General features: G+C 46.2%; 1 protein-coding gene across 3 annotated transcripts in view; it reads left to right on the top strand.

Moving 5' to 3' along the window:
• The first annotated feature begins 3,212 nt into the window (after window positions 1–3,212).
• PDXDC1 (pyridoxal dependent decarboxylase domain containing 1) overlaps window positions 3,213–23,863 on the top strand; it is a 62,456-nt gene continuing 41,805 nt past the window's right edge. The window contains exon 1 of one of the 3 annotated variants that reach the window (XM_017342500.3): window positions 3,213–3,372. In XM_017342500.3, the coding sequence (XP_017197989.1) occupies window positions 3,352–3,372 (21 nt within the window). In that variant the 5' untranslated portion in view covers window positions 3,213–3,351. Of the gene's footprint in view, window positions 3,373–3,506; window positions 3,793–23,863 lie in introns of those variants that run through there. The other 2 variants (XM_008257801.4, XM_017342499.3) reach the window with 2 other exon arrangements.

Here is a 23,863-nt window from a genome sequence, read left to right as displayed (position 1 = left end):
CACTGTGGGTCTCTTGAGGAAGAGCTCAGTGTTTCCTCTATTTCCCCAACTGCAAACCTGAATCTGAGTAAGCCTAGATCCAGCTAAGTTACACGGGGAAAATAGAGACTAAGAGAAATTCTGATAATCTGGTGTCTTCAACAAACCAATTGCAAAGGAGGAAAAAAAGACAGGGAAACCTACAGAAGAAAATGGACAGAAAAGATACAAAGCTTGGGTCTGGCACTGTGGCATAGCTGGTAAAGCTGCTGCCTGCGAGGCTGGCATCCCACATGGGCGCTGGTTTGAGTCCCAACTGTTCCACTTCCAAGCCAGTTCCCTGATAATGTGCCAGGAAGATGGCTCAAGTGCTTGGGACCCTGCACCCTCATGGGAGACCTGAAGAAACTCCTTGCTCCTGGCTTTCATCTGGCCCAGCCCTGGCCGCTGTGGCCATTTGGGGAGTGAATCAGCTGATGGAAAATCTCTCTGTGTAACTCTGCCTTTCAAATAAATAAAATACATCCTTAAAAAAAAAAAAAAGATACAGGGGCTGGCGTTGTGGCGCAGCAGGTTAACGCCCTGGCCTGAGGTGCCAGCATCCCGTATGGGCACCAGTTCTAGTTCCAGCTGCTCCTCTTCCAGTCCAGCTCTCTGCTATGGCCTGGGAAAGCAGTAGAAGATGACCCAAGTCCTTGGGCCCCTGCACCTGCCTGGGAGACCCGGAAGAAGCTCCTGGCTCCTGGCTTCGGATCGGCGCAGCTCCAGCTGTTGCAGGCACCTGGGGAATGAACCAGCAGATGGAAGACCTCTCTCTCTCTGCCTCTCCTCTCTCTGTGTAACTCTGACTTTCAAATAAATGAATAAATCTTAAAAAAAAAAAAAGATACAAAGCTAGTTTTTAGGGATGCATGTTTGGGTGATAAAATTACAAGGAAAATACAAGTAGCTGCTCCTCATTATCTGGGTGGTATTTAGTCCACCAACCTCTCTTTCAAGTCTCTTATTAAAGTCTCTTATTATGTAACATAGTACATGTAACTCCCATATATCTTCCTATCCACTTTAAATCATCCTTAGATTACTTACAATACCTAAGACAATGTAATGCTATAATGATTGTTCTACTACATTAAAGTATAATAACAAAAAGAAAGTCTAAATATTTGGATGCAATTTTCTTTCCCAAATATTTTCATTCCAAAGCTAGTTGAATCTGTGGATGCAGAAACCGCAGTGCCACAGACCTACTGTGTAAATAATGATTCCTGGGGCCAGTGTTGAGGTGCAGCTTGTTAAGCCACCCCTTGAAATGCCTGTATTCCATGTTGGAGTGCTGAGTTGAGTTCCGGCCGCCCCACTTCCAATCCCGCAACCTGCTAATGCACCTGGGAAGGCAGCAGAAGATGGCCCAAGAGCTCCCCCATGTGGAAGAACTGGATAGAGTTCCAAGGTCTTGGCTTTGACATGACCAGCCCTAGGTGTTCCAGCCACTGGGTAGTGAATCAGCAGAGGGAAGATCTCTCTCTTTTTCTGTCAATCAATCAATAATTTAAAAAAAATATAGTGATTACCATAAAAGTAAAAAGTGGTTATTCTTTCTTGGGTGAGGGAACTTGGGGTTGTGTTTTGGAGGGGACCCTGAGGATGTATTGTTTCAGGGCGTTCCTTTCATAGCGTAGAGGAAGGATGGTTATAGGGTATTAGCAAATAATAATTTATTTCTTTATGCTGTTTCCAATTTTTTTAAGATTTATTTATTTGAAAGTAAGCGTTACAGAGAGGGAGAGACAGAGACAGATCTTCCATCTATTGCCCCAGATGGCAGTAGTGGATGGGGCTGGGCCAGGCCCAAACCATGAGTCAGGAGCTTCATCCGGGTCTCCCATGCGGGTGGCAGGGGCTCAAGGACTTGAATCATCTTCCACTGCCTTCCCGGGCGCATTAGCAGGGAGCTGGATCAGAGGTGGAGCAGCTGGGACTCGAACCAGAACTGAGGACATGGATGGCTCACAACTCCGGCCCCAAAATTACCCACGCTAAGGAGTTCAGGAGAGAAGTGTGCCAAGACGAATACAACGTGGTAAATCAAATACAGGAAAAAGTTAATCCTAGGATCTAGGTAGTGCGAGCATGGTTGTTCACTGGACAGCTCTTCCAACTTTTACAAAAGTATGAAAAAATTTCAGAATACACGCGGGGGGTGGGGGGAAGTGATCTGTTTTGCTCAAGCAGAAGTGTATTTAACTTTCGGTTTGGGGAGGCTGAAATGGATCCTTCCTCCGGTTTGCGGAATAGTTTCTACAGCAACTGCGAGCCAGCACGCGAAGTCTCCTTGCATTGAGAGCTGTTTTATTCACATAACCAAGCAACTGACGAAACGCGGGCGCAGGAAACAGGAGCGGACCTCCGCCGACCCAGCCCACCTCGGGCTCCCCTAGGACCGTGCTGAGGCGGCCCGGGACCCGGCCCGCTCCTCGGCAGCACTTCCCAATTAGGCGGCCCACGCGGCAGCAGGGACCACGCCGCCTTGGGCAGTCGGGGCGCTGGGGCCTGAATCTTACCCAGATGGGCACCGAGAAACGGGAACACGGACCTCTACAGCGCCGGGCTGCTGTAACAGAAAACCGAAGAGCGGCAGCCGACCTAGGATTGTCATCATCATCCTTATTAGGCCCATCCCGTGACAAGCCAAAACGGCGACAGCGAAGGAGGAGGCCGAACCACTTGTCTCAACATCTTTCCCACCTCGAATTCCGATCCTCGTCTTCACAGATCGGCGGGCGCCAGAGAGACCCATCCCCGAAACCGCCCCACCCCCAAATCCCAGAGCGCCCGGGACGCCCTAGCTACTGCGCGTGCGCAAGGGTGCTCGCTCGCCCCGCCCCCTGAGGGGAATGGCTCCATTCCTGAGGGGAGCCCAGGGCGAGGGGGAACTTGGAAGCGGGGGCCCGGAGGTGCGCTATGGTTTGCAGCCTTTTAGTTGAGGAGTGATAATTTATGATTAGTAGACTCCTACCTCTCTGGTTTCGGAATGCTCCTGAAAAAGAGTGATTTCGGAGTGCTCCGCCATCCATCCTCCCCCCGCTCACCTGGGCGCGTTAGGGTTGCCAGGCGTGACTGCCGGGTACGAAAGCCTAGAGGGCCCCGCCCACCTCACGGGGCCACGCCTCGTCCCGCCCCGCCTCCCCGCAACCCGCAGGCTCCCCGCCCCGCGGCGCCCCCGGGCAGCTCCTCCTCCTCTCCGCCCCGCCGGCCGCGGGCGCGGGAGACGTCAGCGCTGCCAGCGTGGAAACCGCGGCGGGGCGCGGGAGGCGGAAGTAGCGCGCGGGACCGCCGGGCCACCACTGGACTCTGCCGGCCGCCTCAGCCATGGACGCATCCTTGGAGAAGGTCCGTACGGGCGGCCGGGGGTGGGTGGGTGGCGCTGCGGCTCGGAGCCCTCGCCGCCGGGGCGACTGTTTCCGCGTCGCGAGTTGCCATTGTGACCTGGGGAGGCCAGCCGGGGGTTCCTGGGCCCCAGCTGAGAAGGCCTGGCCGCGGGGGTCGTCCGGCCCTGCGCTCGCGGCGAGGACCTGGTCACCTCCCCGGGGCTGGGGCCAGGGCCGGGGCCTGTGTCTCTCGGCCGCCAGAGGGTGGACCGGCTTCTGTGGCGGCCGCGGAGGGCCCGGAGCCCAGTTCGGGGGCCGCGGGGCCGACCTTGGGCCCTGCGGTGGTCCTGTGAGGGGCCGGCCTGGGCTCCGCCGGCCCTTCCGGATGACAGGAGCGGCCGCAAGAAGCAGCGCCAGTCGTTTGGGAGCCAGCTGCACACCTGTAGGTTTTCGGGGGGCCTCTAATTTAGGAAGAGAATGTCTTGGAAGCGGTGGTTTTCAACTCGAGCGTGCGTAGGAATCACCCGGGGCCCTTGGTGAAAACCCAGCTTTTCGGCCCTGGGGTCCTAAGCTCGGGGGGGTGGGAGGGGCGGGACCGGGACCGGGCTCTGCGTGTTTAACAGGTTCCCCCCACGTGATCCCGATGCTGCAGCTTGCGAACGCCGGGATGCAGAAGTCGGGGGTGGGTGTTGCGTGCGTGTGGACGTGGTGTCGGGGTTCGCAGCTGCTCCACAACTTCGTGGCGTGCTCTTGCCGGTGGCGAGGAGGGCACCCCCGCGTGAACCCGAACTCCCCCCACCCCACCCCCCGAGTAGCAGCGCCTCCTTTTTTTTTTTTTTTTTTTTTTGCCGCGGGGGAACAGCTAGCAGCGTGATGCACCTGGCTGGCTGCTTCGGCGGCGTGTGCAATGGATTCCGATTGTTCTCGATTTGGGGCTTGGCTTTTTCTCCATGGGTTCCTGCCTTTCCTCGGAGCCCTCCTTGGTGTTGCAGCTTGGGATTCTGCGTGTCTGCTGGGACGCAGACTCGGTTTCCCACACTTGTGGAGTTCCGGAGCAACGCTGGTTTTACTTTTTGAACTGGCAGCAGTAACGTTCGCACTCATCTTTGTGGGTGCAGCTCCTGCTGTAGTTGTTGGTTGTCATTGAACAGTTGAAGGCAGTAATTGTAGAAGCTGATGTTTTCGCGTGCACACAGTGGTAATGCCCTACTCCGTGGTGGCTTATTGGGTAGAGATAAATCAAGAAAATAAGAACTTGTCCCCCCAACCCCAAGCGCTCTGTCGGTGGTGAATGTTACCTGCTTTTCTGGCTGGGAACGAAGTTTTTCCAGGCTTCTGATTAGCACAGTGCCTACCCTGGGGTGCTTTGAATTCCTGTCTAGATCAGTGGTTCTCTGCCGTCTGGCCGTCTTGTTCCTCAGGGGACGTTCGGTGTGTTCTGCAGATATTTTTGATTGTCACCGGAGTGGGAAGGTGCTAGAACTCGGTCGGAAAAGACCACATTGGCTGCTAAACATCGTGTGTCCGACAGAACAGCCCCCACACATATCAGAGGATTCCCCGGGGGACACCTTGGTTTAGGTCCTGTGTGGCACGCCAGTCTTTGAACACAAAATGATGCTAAAATACCCCTTTTGTGTTGTTTCCAGTTTCGTAAGATGGAGCGAGCTTTGTGTCGTTTCAGTTAGAAACCCGAAGAACTGGTGTGATCTTTTCTCCAGGAATAGCTCTTTATAGGGCGGCTCTGCAAAACAGAGTGGGTTGGAATCCTGCTGTAAATGTTACTTTTCTGACATTTGATCAGTGGATTACAGTGGTTGCTCCCTAAATGTTAATTGACAAAAGGCCTGAAACTCTCCAGATGAAGATCTGAGGTGCTTACGGCCAGAGCATTCATAAAATTGACGGTGAACTTTTAAGAATTCAAAACATGTTGGCTGGAAGCCTCTGCCTCAGGCCAGTGTGAAAAGTTTGTAAGAACTAGAACCGGGTCTTACTTTTATATCCCATGAAGTATTAGAGGGACTTAGATATAATGAGTAATTTTTGTTGGTGCTAAGTGAGCAGAAAATGATTTGATGCAGTATAAATGGTGATGGCTTTGTGTTTGAAAAAGAGTCAAAGGAAACATCACTTGTGTCCATTATTCCTGTTTATTTGAGGGATAGGCTCTTCCAGGTTAAATCCTACATTACTAATACAAACGACAGTTATTTGAGCGGTTCTGAATGATCCCATTAAAATGATCCCTCCATAATTTATACTAGCTACAGAAATTACAGTATTATTTGATATTCATCCTCTAAAATTTCAAGTAATACCTCACTCTAAGATATACTATGCTGTTATCATTTAGTAGAATCACTATGTATTTCTTTTGGTATGAATATGATTTTTTTTTTAAGATTTATTTGAGAAGTAGAGTTACAGAACAAGGGAGAAACAGAGAAAAAGGTCTTCCGTTTGCAGGTTCACTCCCCAAATGGCAGAGCTGAGCTGATCTGAAGCCAAGAGCTTCTTCTGGGTCTCCCACCTGGGTGCAGGGGCCCAAGCACTTGGGGCATCTTACACAGCTTTCCCAGGCACATTAGCAGGGAGCTGGATTGGAAGAGGAGCAGCCTGGACTTGTACTGGTACCCACATGGGATGCCAGCACTACAGGCAGAGGCTTAGCCTACTAAGCCACAGCGCCGGCCCCCTGAATGTAATTCTGTACCCTTGCTTTTTCTTTAGGTAATACGAGTGTGTAAACACGCAGACCTGGGATAACTGAGCCACTGTCTTGATTTGCGTTTCTTTTAGGGAGGTATCAGTTCTCTTGTGTCTGAAATTAGTAATTTTTCAAGAAACTACATATATTGAGGAGGCAAGGAATTCAAACTAGCAGAGTAGAAGAGACGTCAGCCCCCAGCCACCCTATACACACTATGCCCAACCCCTAAGGAGTAAGACCCTATAAAGTAGTCTCACATTTACTTGCATTAATTTTCAAGTAAACAAGATGCCATAGGAATTGATTACTGTGATGGTGAAAATCTTAAATTACTCAGCTTATACACATAGACTTTTCGGTAAAAATCTTCTTCTTTAAACTTGCAGAACCGTAGTTTCTCAACCTCAGGACTCCTGATATATTGAGCAGACAGTGGTCTGTGAGGGGCCGTCCTTTGCCTTACTGTAGCATGGTTATCAACATCCCTGGCCTTGCCCTACTGGATGCTCTCCCAGGTTGTGACAACTAAAAAGGTCTCCAGGTGGCAGAAACTGTCCGCCAGGGGTAGAGGCGGTCCAGAATTAATGAGAATCTAGGTCTGCACTGTTCACATTTGTTAGCCACTTGCACATTTAGCAGTTAAAATTAAGTAAAATTTAAAATTCATCTGCTGTTAATTGGCCCGTCATTCTCAGTAATATCAGTTCTCTTCTATTGGAAAGTACAGTGCTAGCCACAGGCACATATCGCTTGGGGCTGGCCCGCTGCAAGCATAGGTGCAGATTTCCATCACCAAAGAAAGGTCTAATGGAGTGCCCTCTAGGGTGGGCGGTTTAGTGTACTTGTCATGTCTAAGTCTTAGCTCTGAAAGAGGCACGTAAATAATTACAACTCAACCCATTTTTAATTCTTATTTTCATCAGTTACTAAGTTTTTTACTACTTCTTTGGACCTGGTTTTGGGAATTTATTACCTTATAGTGATGCAGAAGTATATAATGAGGGCCAGTGCTGTGGCGCAGTGGGTTAAAACCCCGGCCTAAAGCGCTGGCATCCCATATGGGTGCCGGTTCTAGTCCCAGCTGCTGCTCTTCCCATCCAGCTCTCTGCTGTGGCCTGGGATAGTAGTAGGAGATGACTCAAGTGCTTGGACCCCTGTACCCACGTGGGAGACCAGGAAGAAGCTCCTGACTTTGGATCGGTTCAACTCTGGCTGTTGCAGTCATTTGGGAAGTGAATCAGTGGATGGAAGACCTCTACTGTCTGCCTCTACCTCTCTCTGTAACTTTTTCAAATAAATAAAAAATAAATATTTTAAAAAAGTATATAGGCCGGCGCTGCGGCTCACTAGGCTAATCCTCCGCCTAGTTCTAGTCCCGGTCGGGGCGCCAGATTCTGTCCCGGTTGCCCCTCTTCCAGGCTAGCTCTCTGCTGTGGCCAGGGAGTGCAGTGGAGGATGGCCCAGGTACTTGGGCCCTGCACCCTATGGGAGACCAGGAGAAGCACCTGGCTACTGCCATCGGATCAACGTGGTGCGGCGGCCATTGGAGGGTGAACCAATGGCAAAGGAAGACCTTTCTCTCTGTCTCTCTCACTCTCTCACTGTCCACTCTGCCTGTCCAAAAAAAAAAAAAAAGTATATAAAGAGCAGTAAGAGCAGCTTGAATGAAACAATGGTAATAAGTTACTGATAAGAACTGGCAGAATTTATATTCCTACTCTTTAGTAGAGAAGTGAGAAAAGAACCTGTTAGGCAAGCTTGAAACGACCAGTTTCTGTGTATAGATGCCACTTCTTCATGTAGAGTGGGAGGACTTCTGTGATAGACTGTGACTTTAGTGTTCATTTCTAGCTGATGCCTACAACGTGGTACTGTGAGGGTTTTGCATGCACACGTATGGGAGCAGTGGCAGCAAATGATCATGTAATGCTGAGTGTCAGGGACAACTGATGGGCCTTAGTGGTGATGCAAAGTTTCCTGATCCTAAAAGTTATGGTCTTGGTGATTCTTGAGTTAATCAAGATGGCAGAGGTGGTCATGAGCAGAGCTCTTGGTGGTTGCCAGTTCCATGTTTTGCATCCGGGATTATGAGTTATAATTCTAGGTAGGAGTTGCTTGAGTTCACTGTCCTTTGTCTTCACCTAAAGTAGAAACCTGTTTTACTTATGGTTTTTATTAGTCAAAGTTCAACTATGGTCCAATCCAAGTGCTGAGTGCGAAAGGAGACTCGGGGTGAATAGACGTGGCCCCTCTGGAATATTAGCTTCTGGTAAAGGGAATACAGTTTTAGGCAGATCCGTGTTTGGTAAGGAGGGGTAGAACCACAGGCATTAAACAAGCAGATAGGGGGTGCGTGCAGTGAGTGACCTGAAAGACTGTGTGAAAGAGGTTCTCTACGTAGATTATTTAATTCAGAATTATACTTTTCTACAGTTTGTTTCATGTATTGTAATTCAGTTTCTTTTTGGACTTTGGTAAAAAAAGTTTGTGGATTTTTTAAACCCAGATTTAAAATTTTAATGGCTCCAATACAGTTTACACAGGAAGGGTTCGCACCGTTAACCTACACTACTTTTGTTTTTCTAATTTCAGAACATCCCAGCATGGCCAGGCTTTATCCCTAATGGAAATATTAGACCAGGAAAAGGCAAGATGCCTTTGTTGAGTCTTCTAAGAGGGCTTTCTGGGAAATAAATTATAGTTTTGATTTTTCTTTTGTTTATAGAAAATAAACTCGTTTGGAATGTACCTTTTTTAAGAGTAAGAGGACACATTCTCAATTTTAGAAAACAGTTCTTGTGGAAATTGAAGATTAAGAAATAGATTCCTTTAAAAAAAATCCATGTGTTTTTACCTCTGGGCATATTCTTGCTTACAACTATTTGAAGACCAATAAGCTAATCTACATGTATTGAGCAAAATTTTTTTTTTTTTTTTTGCCCCTGAGGGTAGCCAGAATCTGTTTCTGTTGCTTACAACCAAAGCTGTTTACCTGATAATCTTGCCTTTAACCTTCTCAGCTTCCCAGAGCGCCTTCAGATATCCAGGATTACAGGTCTTTCATTCCGCCTATGATATAATGTCAGGTTTTTTGTTTGGGTTTTTTTAAAGATTCACTCATTTATTTGAAAGGGGGAGAAGGAGTGGAAGAGTGAGAGCAAAAGAGAAAGATGATCTCCTACCTGCTGGGTCACTCCCCAAATGGCCACAATAGCCAGGTCTGGGCAAGGCTGAAGCCAGGGGCCAGGGACTCCATCCTGTTCCCCAGCAGGGGAGACAGGGGCTAAGCATTTGGACCATCATCCACTGGGTTCCCAGGTGCATTAAAAGAAAGCTGGATCAGAAGCAGAGGAACTGGCACCCCAATGTGGGACGCCGGCACTGAAAGCAGCAGCTTAACCCACTGCATCACCGTGTAGTAGTGTAGATTTTGACTTTGTTGTATGATTGTTTCATATTACTGCGGGGTGAATATAAATCAAGAGTCAGGAAAGCCATTTCATCTTTTGAAGTTAAATAAGATGTAAAAAATAACCAGTGTCTGCCATCACCTTGAAAGTGTCCAAAAATTCTTTTCAAAAATTTGATTTATCTAGCTGAAATTAATTTCTGTTCTATTCTCTTCAAGCAGTATTCATGGGTCACAAAAGATTTATTTGCTGGGGCAGCACTGTGGCATAGTAGGCTAAGCCCCTACCTATATGGGAGACCTGGAAGAAGTTCTTGGCTCCTGGCTTCAGATCAGCCCAGCTCTGGCTGTTGCAGCCATTTGGGGAGTGAACCAGCAGATGGAAGATCTTTCTGTCTCTCCCTCTCTCTGTCTGTAACTCTACCTCTTAAATAATATAATGAATAAAATCTTTTTTTAAAACTTAATTGCTAATTTTTTAAAAAGATTTATATATTTATTTGAAAGTCAGTTACACAGAGGGAGAAGGAGAGGCAGAGAGAGAGAGAGAGAGAGAAAGGTCTTTGATCTGTTGATTCACTCCCCGATTGGCCGCAATGGCCAGAGCTGCGCCGATCCCAAGCCAGGAGGCAGGAGCTTTTCCAGGTCTCCCATGTAGGTGCAGGGGCCCAAGGACTTGGGCCATCATCTACTGCTTTCCCAGTCCATATTGCTGTTATTTTTGCAATTATCGTTTGCTATAAATGTTAGGTATTAAGTTACTTAAAGTTATATAGTCCTTGAGATCTAGCCCTGAGCCCTGTCCATGTGGTATTTCCGTGGAAAATGCATTCCTGAATTTCACATGACTAAAGGAGGAGTTAACTTTTCCTATTATCTTATTCTTACTACAGAAAAGCAGAAATAAGGGGGAAAATGTCACTTTGAAGTTGCTGTCGAATATTTTCTATAGAAACAGTTGAACGTTGGCAATTTAAAGTCCAAAGAGACATTGAAATTTCAGGAATTGATGGTTTCCCTTCCTCAGAATTCATCTCATTTTTTGAGATAAGGCTGCCAACATTAATCTTATAATTCCAGTTCAATTTTGGAGTCATGATGTTGATAGGATAATAGCTGGCTTTATCTTCTGATCAGATCACCTGCTGACAAGTCTTAGGAACATTAAAGAAGCCTGTGTGAATGAAAGTCATTATATCTAGTGACTGTAGCACACCTCTCTTTAAGCAGTTTGGTTTTTTTGTCCCAGAGTAAGTGTGTTTTTCCAGATGAACTAGTGAAGTTTTTAGAAATAGGCCTACCTTTTGTGCACTATTTCCATCTGTGTAGCTGTTTGGAACTGTTTACTCAGGATGCAATGTCTAAGTGAATTGATTTTCCAGAAATGGTGGTCTCAGAAAACTTGTTTAAAAAAGATTTATTTGTTTGAAAGGCAGAGTTAGAAGATCTCTTTCTCTCTTCCCTCCTTTCTGAATGCTGGTTTGTTACCCAAAAGGCTGCAATGGTCAGCCAAGAGTCTGGAACTCCATCTGAATCTCCCACATGAGTGGCAGGGGCCCAAGCACTTGGCCATCGCCCACTACTTTCCCAGGCTCATTAACAGGGAGCTAGCTTGGAAGTGGAGCAGCCAGGACTTGAACCTGCGGTCATAAGGGATGCTGGTGTTCAAGTGATCGACTAACCCCTGAGCCACAATGCTGGCCCCTCTAGGAATATATATTTTTTTAAAATTAGATTTGAATCTCTGCCATTTCCAACATGTGTCTAAGACAAATGGTTTGCCTTCCCTTTTTTCCCCCCTCTCTGATTGAGGTTTGATCTAGCGGTAGTGATTTTGTTGGCTCTTTATCTCTACCACATTTTTATTTTTTGGTCATTCATTTGTGTATTTTTTCTTTTTTCTTTGCTCTTTCTGTGTCTCTTCTTGAGGAACTTGTACGGTTAGCACTAATAGTTACACCTCATACAACATTTGTCTGTCGCTTTCCAATTAGGAAGATTATGATGTCCTCAGACACTCTCAAGCATAGAATCCATGATAGTTACATGTAAGATTTTTCAGTATCCAGGAGTGGGCATTTAGCACAGCAAATAAGATACTGTTTGGGATGCCCACATCTCATAGCCAATGCCAGGGTTTGAATGCTGCCTCCACTCCTGACTCCAGCATCCTGCTGAAGCATACCCTGGGAGGTAACTGGTGATGGCTGAAACAGCTGGGTCCCTGCCACTAGCAAGGGAGATCTGGATTGAGTTCCCAGCTCCTGGCTTTAGCCTGGCCCAGCTCTGCCTGTTGTGGGCATTTGGGAAGTAAACCTGCAGATAGAAAATTTCTGTCTCTCAAATAAAAATAAATGTTATAAAAACTAAAATGCTAGCTGGAATAAAAGACTATACAATTCTTTTTGTTTGTTTGTTTTTACGAATTATTTGAGGGCTGGCGCTGTTAACACCCTGGCCTGAGGCGCCGGCATCCCGTATGGGCGCTGGTTCTAGTCCCAGCTGCTCCTTTTCCAATCCAGCTCTCTGCTATGGCCTGGCAAAGCAGTAGAAGATGGCCCAAGTCCTTGGGCCCCTGCACCCACATGGGAGACCCGGAAGAAGCTCCTGGTTCCTGGCTTGAGATCGGCACAGCTCTGGCTGTTGCGGCCAATTGGGGAGTGAACCATCGGATGGAAGAACTAACTCACTCTCTCTCTCTCTCTCTCTGTAACTCTGACTTTCAAATAAATAAATCTTTAAAAAAAAAGAATTATTTATTTGAAAGACAGTTAGAGAGAGAGGGGGAAACAGAGAGAGAGGTCTTCCATCTGCTGGTTCACTCCTCAGATGGCTGCAACAGCTGAGGCTGGGCCAAGCTGAAGCCAGGAGCCAGGCACTTCTTCCCGGTCTCCCAGGTGGGTGCAGGGGCCCAAACACAGGGGCCATCTTCCACTGCTTTCCCAGGCCGTAAGCAGGGAGATGATCTGAAGAGGAGCAACTGGGACTTAAACTGTTGCCCATATGGGATGTTGGTGTTGATTCTGAGGCTTTACCTTCTTTGTCACAGCACTGGCCCTGAGTATCCAAATCTTAAAACACAGAGAGAGACCATGGTGCTTTGTTAACGTTATTTTATTTTTATTTTTTGAGAGAAAACTCCCATCTGCTGGTTCACTCCCCAAATGGCTACAACCACTGAGGCTGGGCCAGGCCAAAGTCAGGAGTTTAGAGTTCAGTCTAGGTCTCCCGTGGGTGGCAGTTACCCAAGTACTTGGGTCATCTTCCACTGCCTTCCCAGAAAGCTGATTCAGAAGTGAGTAGCCAGGACTTGAACCCAGCCCTCCGACATGGGATGCTGCAAGCTGTAGCTTAATCTCATGACTTTGTCGTGTTTTTTTTTTTTTTTTAATATATCTAATGCATAGGGTGTAAACTAGCGTTTTATAACATCAAGGTCTTCTGTCTGATATGAGCTGCTGGTTTTTCTTTTTTCACGGATTCTAGAATCCCGTCTCCCCCAATATGAACATTCCTCCCCTGAAAAAAGCTTATTGAAACTACAGTATTATGTACTTCTATTTTTTTTTTCTAAAATGTATTTTATTTATTTGAAAGGAAAAATTACAGTGAAAGACTGAGAGGTCTTCCATCCACTAGTTCGCTCCCCAAATGGCCGCAATAGCTAGGGCTGGGCCAGACTGAAGCCAGGAGCTCCATCTGGGTCTCCCACTTGAGTGCAGGGGCCCAATCACTTGGGTCATCTTCCACTGCTCTCCCGGGCCATTAGCTGGGAGCTGGATCAGAAGTGAAGCATCTGGAACTCAAACCGGTGCCCAGATGTGATGCTGGCTTTGCAGCTGGCAGCTTTACTTTCTACAGCACAATGCCAGCCCCCATACTTCTGTTATTGATGAATATTATGATTTATGTATACATATATATTTAAATTATGTTTTCGATTTCCCCCCCTTTTCTAGAAGCTGCCTCTCTAAATGATTAGCACTGTATTTCTCAAACAAGTCATTCACGTACTGTCTGTGATTTTTATCACCAGTTTACCACCCATACTGTTATTTGCTAATATGTTATTTTAAATTGACTTCACATCAGTTCACCCTCCTTTTTTTTTTTTTGAGGGAAATTTTCATACAATAAAACAATCAATTTTTTTAATTCAACAATCTGTGTTTTGGAAGTTGTAAACAGTCTTATAATCACTAGCATGATCAAGATATGAAAGATTTCTGTCTCCCTAAAAGCCTCCTTGTGTTCCTTCTTAGTGGGTCTCGATCTGCTTTCATTGCTGTAGTTTAGCCCTCCCCGCCCTCCTTCACCCCTTTTTAATTTCCCTTGATTTGTGCTAAACAGTGATGTCTGATTTCAGGAATTCAAGGTATTTTTTCTTCCCAATTCATGTAAAAGTAAATGTGTAATTTTAAAGTCACATTTTGGTAAACTAGTTTAACTGAGGAAAGTGTATACAAAAGCTTGGTTAAGTGTAGTTGAAGGCTGAGAAAATTTTAAAAGTGGCTGTAATTCAGTATTGCCCAAATTGTAGGCCCCAAAGACCCTCTTTCATTATTTTTCTACTACTGTTTTTTAATTTTGAGACTACTTCTTAGTAAACATAAAAAATATTTATTGGCAAGTTATTTACCCCATTATTAGTAATGCAAACATTCATTAAAATGGATTGCTTTTCAAACTTCAGGTTGTGCCATGTATGTGGGATATTATATTACTTCAGTAGATCAGGACCAGCAATTCTTTTTTTTTTTTTTAGAGGCAGAGTGGACAGTGAGAGAGAGAGAGACAGAGAGAAAGGTCTTCCTTTACCATTGGTTCGCCCTCCAATGGCCGCCACGGCCGGCGCGCTGCGGCTGGCACACTGCGCTGATTCGATGGCAGGAGCCAGGTGTTTCTCCTGGTCTCCCATGGGGTGCAGGACCCAAGCACCTGGGCCATCCTCCACTGCACTCCCTGGCCACAGCAGAGAGCTGGCCTGGAAGAGGGGCAACCGGGACAGAATCCGGCGCCCCGACCGGGACTAGAACCAGGTGTGCCGGCACCGCAAGGCGGAGGATTAGCCTAGTGAGCCGCGGCGCCGGCTAAGACCAGCAATTCTTTAAAAATGAGTAGAAGAGGGGGCCAGCACTGTGGTGCAGCGGGTTAACGCCCTGGCCTGAAGCACCAGCATCCCGTATGGGCACCAGTTCTAGTCCCGGCTGCTCCTCTTCTGATTCAGTTCTCTGCTGTGGCCTGGGATGGCAGTACAAGCTGGCCCAAGTCCTTGGGCACCTGCACCCACGTGGGAAGACCTGGAGGAAGCTCTTGACTCCTGGTGCAGCTCTGGCCATTGTGGCCAACTGGGAAGTGAACCATCGGATGGAAGACCTTTCTCTCTCTCTCTCTGTGTTACTCTGACTTTAAAATAAATAAATAAATCTTTTTAAAAAATGAATAGAACAAAATAGAAAGTAGAATGTGTTCCATATAAGGATGGGGGTTGTCCCAGTATTAGAGGTCATCTGGGCTGGCGCTGCGGCTCACTAGGCTAATCCTCCACCTTGCGGCGCCGGCACACCGGGTTCTAGTCCCGGTTGGGGCGCCGGATTCTGTCCCAGTTGCCCCTCTTCCAGGCCAGCTCTCTGCTGTGGCCAGGGAGTGCAGTGGAGGATGGCCCAAGTGCTTGGGCCCTGAACCCCATGGGAGACCAGGATAAGAACCTGGCTCCTGCCATTGGATCAGTGCGGTGCGCCGGCCGTGGCGGCCGTTGGAGGGTGAACCAACGGCAAAGGAAGACCTTTCTCTCTGTCTCTCTCTCTCACTGTCCACTCTGCCTGTCAAAAAAATTAAAAAAAAAAAAAGTCATCTAATTCTAGCCAAAAGCAAACATAAAAGTAGTTTTTTCCATTAATCTATAGAGCCTTATTCTAAATAAACTTATAATTTCCTTCAGCTTCTTTGAAAAATGGAAATTGCTCCCTGACCTGCTTTACTCCTTTGCCTTGCGTTTGACGCCTGACTTTTTCCTCTAACATTTATATTGCGAAAACTTTGAGTAATTTTAACATTTCACGTGTAATATTTCTTCTTCTACTAGGACAGGGTATGTTAATATTTCTTACCGACTGAAAAGGGTGAAAATCATCTCATGTCAAAATGATTCTTGAATAAATGCTCACAAAGGAGTGAACAGTGACACTTGTTTTACAAAATGAGCTGCCTCACAAGGTCGCAGTCTGTGGCAAGCATACAGCTGAATGATTCTTAGGAATCTTGAAACAGCCTAGTGAGAGATATTGCTGTTTTTCTGATTCTCAATAATGCACACATCTGTCAATTTTGTAATTAGGAAATGTGAATGTGGTTATACACACTCTATAAAAGTTTTCTTGCAGTATTTAAGAAAAATAGTATGTGGCCAGCATTGTGGCGTAGTGGGTTAAGTCACCGCTTGCAATGCTGGCATCCCGAATGGGTGCTGGTTTGTGTGCTGGCTGCACCACTTCTGATCCAGCTCTCTGATAATGCACCTGAGAAAGCAGTGGAGGCCGTCTCAAGTGCTTGGGCCTCTGCACCCACATGGGAAACCCAGAGGAGACTTCAGTCTAGCCCAACCTCGGCTGTTGCAGCCATCTGGGGAGTGAACCAGACTATGAAATATCTCTCTCTCTGTCCCTCCCCCTGTCTCTGTAACTCTGACTTTCAAATAAATAAGAAAGTCTTAAAAAAAAATAGTATAATTGTGATAAGCCTCTTTAAGCCATAGGGATCCAGGATAAGAAGAGTTCCTAGGAACTCTTGTTGGTTATGGCTTCTCTTCCTAGAAAAGCATTTTTTTTTTTTTAAGATTTATTTATTTTGAAAGTCAGAGTTACACAGATAGAGGAGAGGCAGAGAAAGAGAGAGAGAGAAGTCTTCCATCCTTTGGTTCATTTCCCAATTGGCCATACAGCCAGAGCTGTGCTGATCTCAAGCCAGGAGCCAGGAGATTCCTCCGGGTCTCCCACATGGGTGCAGGGGCCCAAAGACCTGGGCCATCTTCTACTGCTTTCCCAGGCCATAGCAGAGAGCCAGATCGGAAGTGGAGCAGCCGGGACTTGAACCAGTGCCCATGTGGGATGCCAGCACTGGCCCCTAGAAAAGCATCTTAAAACACCCCACATTCATGTATGTCACAACCTGGCTTGGCTTGCTAAGGGTCAGTAGGAATGACAGCAAGGAAACAGACTGTATACCAACTGGCCTCAAAGTGATGGTTGGAATCTATTGAATTCTTTGTTAATAAAGGGTCCTTTTTTCCTGAAATTATTTCAAATAAGCCCCAGATTTTTAATAAGGTCATTTTACTCCTGATTTAAGTAAAGGAAAGTACATTCAGATATGTTTATAGGTAGGAAAAAGAAATCTCTTGTAACAGTTCTGTGTGACCTTTGAGTATTGAGATTGATGAGTGGGTGACACCTGCACTGCAGGTGTACTACTTCAAATAATGTTTTATAACCCATAAACAACCACCATCACAGAAATTTCCTGGTCTTTGCTAGGTGGAATAATGTTTGTTTTTTAATAAGATGTATTTATTTATTTGAAAGGCTGTGTTACAGAGAGGCAGAGGCAGAGAGAGAAATAGACGTCTTCTATCCACTGATTCACTCCCCAAATGGCTGCAATTACCAGAGCTGGGCCGATCTGAAGCCAGGAGCCAGGAGCTTTTTCTGGGTCTCCCATGTGGGTGCAGGGGCCCAAAGACTTGGGCCATCTTCCACTGCTTTCTCAGTCCATGGCAGAGAGCTGGGTTGGAACTAGAGCAGCTGGGACTCGAACCAGTGCCTATATGGGATGTCGGTGCTGCAGGCAGTGGCTTTACCCACTATGCCACAGCACTAGTACCTGGAATAATGGTTTAAGATCCGAAGTAAACATGTTAGTTAAGGGTAGGATAACTTTTTGCACAGATTATCCCAGTTTGTACTTTTTGCCCTGGTTTTTTTTTTTTATTTATTTATTTATTTTTATTTTTTTATATTTTTTTTGACAGGCAGAGTGGACAGTGAGAGAGAGAGAGACAGAGAGAAAGGTCTTCCTTTGCCGTTGGTTCACCCTCCAATGGCCGCCGCGGCCGGCGCGCTGCGGCCGGCGCACCGCGCTGATCCGATGGCAGGAGCCAGGAGCCAGGTGCTTTTCCTGGTCTCCCATGGGGTGCAGGGCCCAAGCACCTGGGCCATCCTCCACTGCACTCTCTGGCCACAGCAGAGAGCTGGCCTGGAAGAGGGGCAACCGGGACAGAATCCGGCGCCCCAACCGGGACTAGAACCCGGTGTGCCGGCGCCGCTAGGTGGAGGATTAGCCTAGTGAGCCGCGGCGCCGGCCTGCCCTGGTTTAATTATTAATAGTAACCCCTTTCACTTTTAAAACTGCTCCAGTTTGGATGATAAGGACAGTTGAGGCTGTTATAAAATAGAAGTGTTACTGTAGGGAGAGACTGTTTTTCTGCGTGCAAACATTTAGCAGTGTTATCTTTAAAATGAATCCTTAGTTCCTTTTTTTTTTTTTTTTTTTTGAAGATTTATTTTATTTATTTATTTGAAAGGCAGAGTTACAGAGAGAGAGGGAGAGAGATTGTTCAGTCGACTGGTTCACTCCCCAACTGGCTGAAACAGTCAGATCTGGGCTAGGTCAAAGTCAGGAGCCAGAAACTCCAAGTCTCCCACATGGATGGCAGAGGCCCAAAGGCCATCTTCTGCTGCCTTCCCAGGCACCTTAGCAGGAAGGTGGATCAGAAGCAGAGTAGCTGGGAGGTGGTGGCTTGCTCCACAATATTGGCCCCTAAACCTAGTACTTGTTATGATTTTTGAGAATAGAGTTTTTTCAAAGTATGAATTGCTTCATATACTTACTTGATTAAAATTGAGAAGCGGTGGGGGGTGGGAGAGGGGCTGGTGCTGTGGCTCACTTGGTTAATCCTCCGCCTGCGGTGCCGGCATCCCATATGGGTGCCAGGTTCTAGTCCTGGTTGCTCCTTTTCCAGTCCAGCTCTGCTGTGGCCCGGGAGTGCAGTGGAGGATGGCCCAAGTGCTTGGGCCCTGCACCCACATGGGAGACCAGGAAGAGGCACCTGGTTCCTGGCTTTGGATCGGTGTAGCTCTGGCTGTGGTTGCCATTTGGGGGGTGAACCAACTGAGGGAAGACCTTTCTCTCAGTCTCTCTCTCTCACTGTCTTACTCTGTCAAATTTAAAAAAAATATTGAGAAGCAGGAGTGCCTAGTAGTTAGGAGTGCTAGTTATAGACTCGCGAAGACCGAATGCTCACTGTAAAGCATTCTGACTGTGATCTTGGGTTAGTCAGGAAGCAATGTGTGTAAAGCATAATGCTTGTAATATAGTAAGCAACCTGGTGTTAGTGATTTCTAGGATTCCTAAATCTTACTGAACACTTACTCTGCTCCATACTCTATGCTCCATTTTAAGGGCTGCAGAAATTAAGACATTCTTCTTAAGAATGCTGTTTTTTCCCTCTCAGTATCATAAAACAGTCTCCTTCTGTATATTGAATAATAGACATCGTGAAAACAATTAATTCTTCACTTAGGTTTGTATCTGGCTGTGCTCTGCTGTGTTTATTAATATTGATCACACAGCATCATTGTCTAGCACTATCACATATACTGAGGATATGAATGATTAAGAAAGTAGTGATTACCTTCAGTAGAAGCTTATGTACGTACAGTTTTAAGGAACCAGTTAATAAATGTATAACTTTTCTTAGAGCATTTTTGGCTTAGTGCATAGTACACAGATTATCCTGCAACTGAATAACACTGTATTTTGGATTATCCAATTAATGCAACTAGTGTGTGAGTGTCTACAGCATTGGAGTCATATCATATTCACATTTATCCAGATTTATAGGTGCTACTTTCCCTGCCCAGGACCTCCAGCACTTGGCTCACCCCCATAAAAGAGTAGGAAGGAGAACCACTTAAATGTAAGCCAGTGCTCTCAAGGAGTGTTGCTCAGAGAGGCTCAGAGCGGGTTGGGGGGTTATGAAGCTGCAGTGGCCTCCTGTCATTACATGAGATTCTAGTGTTTACAAATTGGTATTGGGGCTGGTGCTGTGGCATAGTGGGTAAAACCGCTGCCTGTAGTGCTGGCATCCCATATGGGCGCTGCTTTGAGCCCCGGCTGTTCCACCACTTCCGATCCAGCCCTCTGCTATGGCCTAGGAAAGCACTAAAAGATGGCCCAAGTCCTTGGGTCCCTGCACCTGCGTGGGAAACCCTGAAGAAGCTCCTGGCTCCTGGCTTTGATCGGTGAATCCAGCTATTCCACCCAATTGGGGAGTGAACCAGTGGATGGAAAACCTCTCTCTGTTTCTCCTTTTCTCTATGTGTAACTCTATCTTTCCAATAAATAAAATAAATCTTTAAAAATTTGTGTTGTTCATTCAAAGTGGTTTCTAAACTGAGTCAACTGTTTTGTCTTTTCTCAACTGAAAAACTTTGTCCCAATCTATAAGAAAAATTGATGTGGTGCACTTAGAGGCAATCTGTTAATATCCAGTCTGGCATGCCCCTTTTCTTGGGTAAATAGTAATCTGAAAATTGGCTAACTTCAGACCCTTGGTCCTGTATGAGAAATCAGACAGTTTTTTAAAAAAGATTTATTTTATGCACTTTAAAGGCAGAGTAACAGAGACAGAAGAGGAAGTGAATCATCAGCTGGTTCACTCCCTGAATGGGCATGAAGGTTGAGGTTGGACCAGATCGAAGCCTGGAGCCAGGAATTCCATCTGGGTCTTGTGTGGGTGGCAGGAGTCTAGGTACTTGGCCCTCCTCTGCCAGTTTCCCAGGTGCACTAGCAGGAAGTCAGATCTGAAGTTGGAATATCCAGAATTTGAATCAGCACTCTGATATGAGATGCTAGCATTGTAGGCAGCAGCTTAACCTGCTGTGCCACAGTGCTGGGCCGGAAGTCACAGTTAATAGAACTCTTTCTTTCTTTTTTTTTTTTTTTTTTTTTTTTTTTTTGACAGGCAGAGTGGATAGTGAGAGAGACAGAGAGAAAGGTCTTCCTTTTGCCGTTGGTTCACCCTCCAATGGCCACCACGGCTGGCGCGCTGCAGCCGGCGCACCGCGCTGATCTGATGGCAGGAGCCAGGTGCTTCTCCTGGTCTCCCATGGGGTGCAGGGCCCAAGTACTTGGGCCATCCTCCACTGCACTCCCTGGCCACAGCAGAGAGCTGGCCTGGAAGAGGGGCAACTGGGACAGAATCCGGCGCCCCGACCGGGACTAGAACCTGGTGTGCCGGCGCCGCAAGGCGGAGGATTAGCCTAGTGAGCCACGGCGCCGGCCAGTTAATAGAACTCTTAATCCTTGTCTTCAGGAAACATATCTATACTGGAAAAACCATGCATAAAACAGTTCACAGAAAAGGATGGGTGGTATCGTAATAAATGACAGTTGCTTGTCAGAATGGCTCACAGCTTCAAAGGTTCTGTCCCAGTATGCCCATAAATAAAACTTTCTATTAGAAAAACCTGGATTTTTGGTTTAGAAAAAACATTTTTTTAAAGATCTATTTTATTTATTTGAAAGGCAGAGTTAGAGGGAGGGAGGGAGCCAGGGAGGGAGAGAGACAGGGAGACAGAGAAAGAGGTCTTCCATCTTTCCACCTGCTGGTTCATTCCCCATATGGCCGCAACACCTGGGGCTGGGCCGTGCCAAAGCCAGGAGCTTCTTCTGGGTCTCCCACACGGGTGCAGGGGCCCAAGCACTTGGATCATCCTCTGCTGCTTTCCCAGGCCATAGCAGAGAGCTGGATCGGAAGTGGAGCAGTTAGGACTTGCACTGGCACCATATGGGATGCTGGTGCTACAGGTGGTAGCTTAAACTCACTGTGTCACTAGAAAAAGTATTGATATCATAAAGGAGATGTGAAGCAGTGCAAATTATTTTTTCCATAAAGATTTCTTGGCAATTTTGAGTTGTGATTAAATGGATAGCTAGAGATAAAAGGCACAAAGATGTTCAGACATGGCAGGTGTTAACAGCATCAAGTGTGGAGGTATGAATTATCAAGCAAAATTGTTTATCTTTTCATTGAGCCAGATAGCAGTGGACACATTGGTGTATCACAGGAAGTGAGGATAATAAGACATATGACCAGAACTAGGAGCTGAGATAAATTCTCTTGATCACTATCTGTTCTTCCTACTCTTATCGCTGAGAACACAGAGACCTCTTTAGATTGCTTTCTAATCTATCTTGGGGTTTACATTTAAGTTATGAGTTTTATTGAAAACACCTGTCATGAAGCTGCCTGATTACTTTGTGAGCCCTCTTGGGCATCAGTGTGATGTAAGAGTCTTTAAACAGGAGCCAGGGACTCAGGGTTCTAGCACGGTGCCGTCGTTTGTTAGCTCCATGACCACAGGCAAGTTGCTTTACCTCTCTGAGTCTTGGTTCCCCTCCTCTAAAATGTAAGACTAGAATCAGGAGTTGTCATGCTATTTCATGGTTTCTGTTTCTTGATGAAACTTTTATATATATATATATAATTATATAAAACAAAAATGTTATACATATATATAGCTGTATATAAAACAAAGAAAATTATATATATAACTCTCTATATCAAACAGAACTGAGTTACTTAATGGGAGGAGGGGAGCTAGAAGCCGCAATCCTTCCCCAGAGTTGCTCCTAGTGGTTTTAAGGCTCAGATAAAACACAGCTGCAAGATCCCTGGGCTTGATCTCTAAGGTCCCTTCTAGAATTAAGCATTTTCAGATTCTTATTCTTATATTGATAAATTGAGTAGAATTTCTTTTTTTTTTTAAGATTTAATTTATTTATTTGAGAGGTAGAGTTATAGTGAGAGGGAAAAACAGAGAAAGGTCTTCTGTCCGTTGGTTCACTCCCCAAATGGCCGCAACGGCCGGAACTGCACCTATCTGAAGCCAGGAGCCAGGTGCTTCTTCCTGGTCTCCAGTGTGGGTGCAGGGGCCCAAGAACCAAGGCCATCTTCTGCTTTCCCAGGCCACAGCAGAGAGCTGGATTGGAAGAGGAACAGCCAGGACTAGAACTGGTGCCTGTATGGGATGCCGGCATCACAGGTGGAGGATTAACCTATTGCACCAGGGTGCCTGTCCCTTGAGTAGAATTTAACAAATTGATTAGGTAATGTAATACTATGTTATACAAACTTGTTGCACACCTGTTCCATAGGAGATATTGGTACAATAGGCAATATAAAGAAGAGAGAAAACACGGAACCTTCTTCAAGCAAGCAGTACACTTGAACAGATGGAAATAAAAGTTTCTGCAGCTTTTTATAGCACAACTCATACCATATAGAGATTAAAGGCAACAGGATTTGTTCCCTAAAAATCACTGCAGAAATTAAGGAGAAAGAAATAAAATTGAAAGTATTATGCTTTAATTCTGCAAGATTTTTTAAATCTTGGTTTCATTTACTTTTTGGATAGGAGGTAAATGTACACATTGTACTAAAATCCAAAAGGAACAAAAGGATATGAACTTAAAAGACCCCCCACCCCTGTCTTCGAGTGCTATGTCCATCTTCCCAGATCCACCCTCTCGAGGGAGCTATCACCAGCTTCCTCCAGATGGATGCTCTCTCTGTAACAGCACTGACAGATTGATGAGTATGTTAGTTTCCTCTGGCTGCTGTAACAAATGATCCCAAAGTGGGTGGCTTAACACAGTGGAAGTGTATTCTCTCCCAGTTCTGGGTGCCAGAAATCTGGAGTCAGAGTCACTGGGCTGAAATGACGATGTTGACATTGGATTGGAGTTAAGGCTGTGTTCCAGAGTCTCTAGGAGAGAGTCCCTCCTTGCCTGTTCCGGCCTCTGGGTCTGCTGACGTTCCTCAGCGTGTGGCCACATCACTCATTATTCAAAGTCAGCATCTACTCTGCCTTCCTGGGTGTGTGTGGGGAGGGTGTCCCTCGGCCTCTCTGTCTTAAGGATATGAGTGATGACCGTTTTGGACTCATGTGAATAAATCAGAGTAATCTCACCATCTCTTAATCGCATCTATGAGGGCTCTGCCATATAAGAAAACATTCGCAGGTCCTAGGGTTAGGATCTTTTTTGGGAAAGGTTGCCTTTTCAATCTACTGCAGAGGTAAAACAATATAATACCCACACTTTTCTGGACCTTGCTTCTGATGGCAACAAACTGGAATGACCCAGAGGTTCCATTAGTTTGTAACTAGTTAAATAAGCTATGATATGTCCATAGAAGGTGAAATGGGCACACTGACATAGTACTGTGTTTGCGGTGGGAAAAAGCAAGTCGCAGAGTACATGAATAAGATGGAAATTTGGAAATGGATATGTCATACTTCAAAGCGGCTTCCCTTGAGTGTGGAATTGTAG

Source organism: Oryctolagus cuniculus, chromosome 19, assembly GCF_964237555.1.
Source record: "Oryctolagus cuniculus chromosome 19, mOryCun1.1, whole genome shotgun sequence".
In the NCBI taxonomy this organism is placed as follows: Eukaryota; Metazoa; Chordata; class Mammalia; order Lagomorpha; family Leporidae; genus Oryctolagus; species Oryctolagus cuniculus.
The sequence above is the reverse complement of the archived record's forward strand: the minus strand, read 5'-3'. Positions and strand labels throughout refer to the sequence as shown.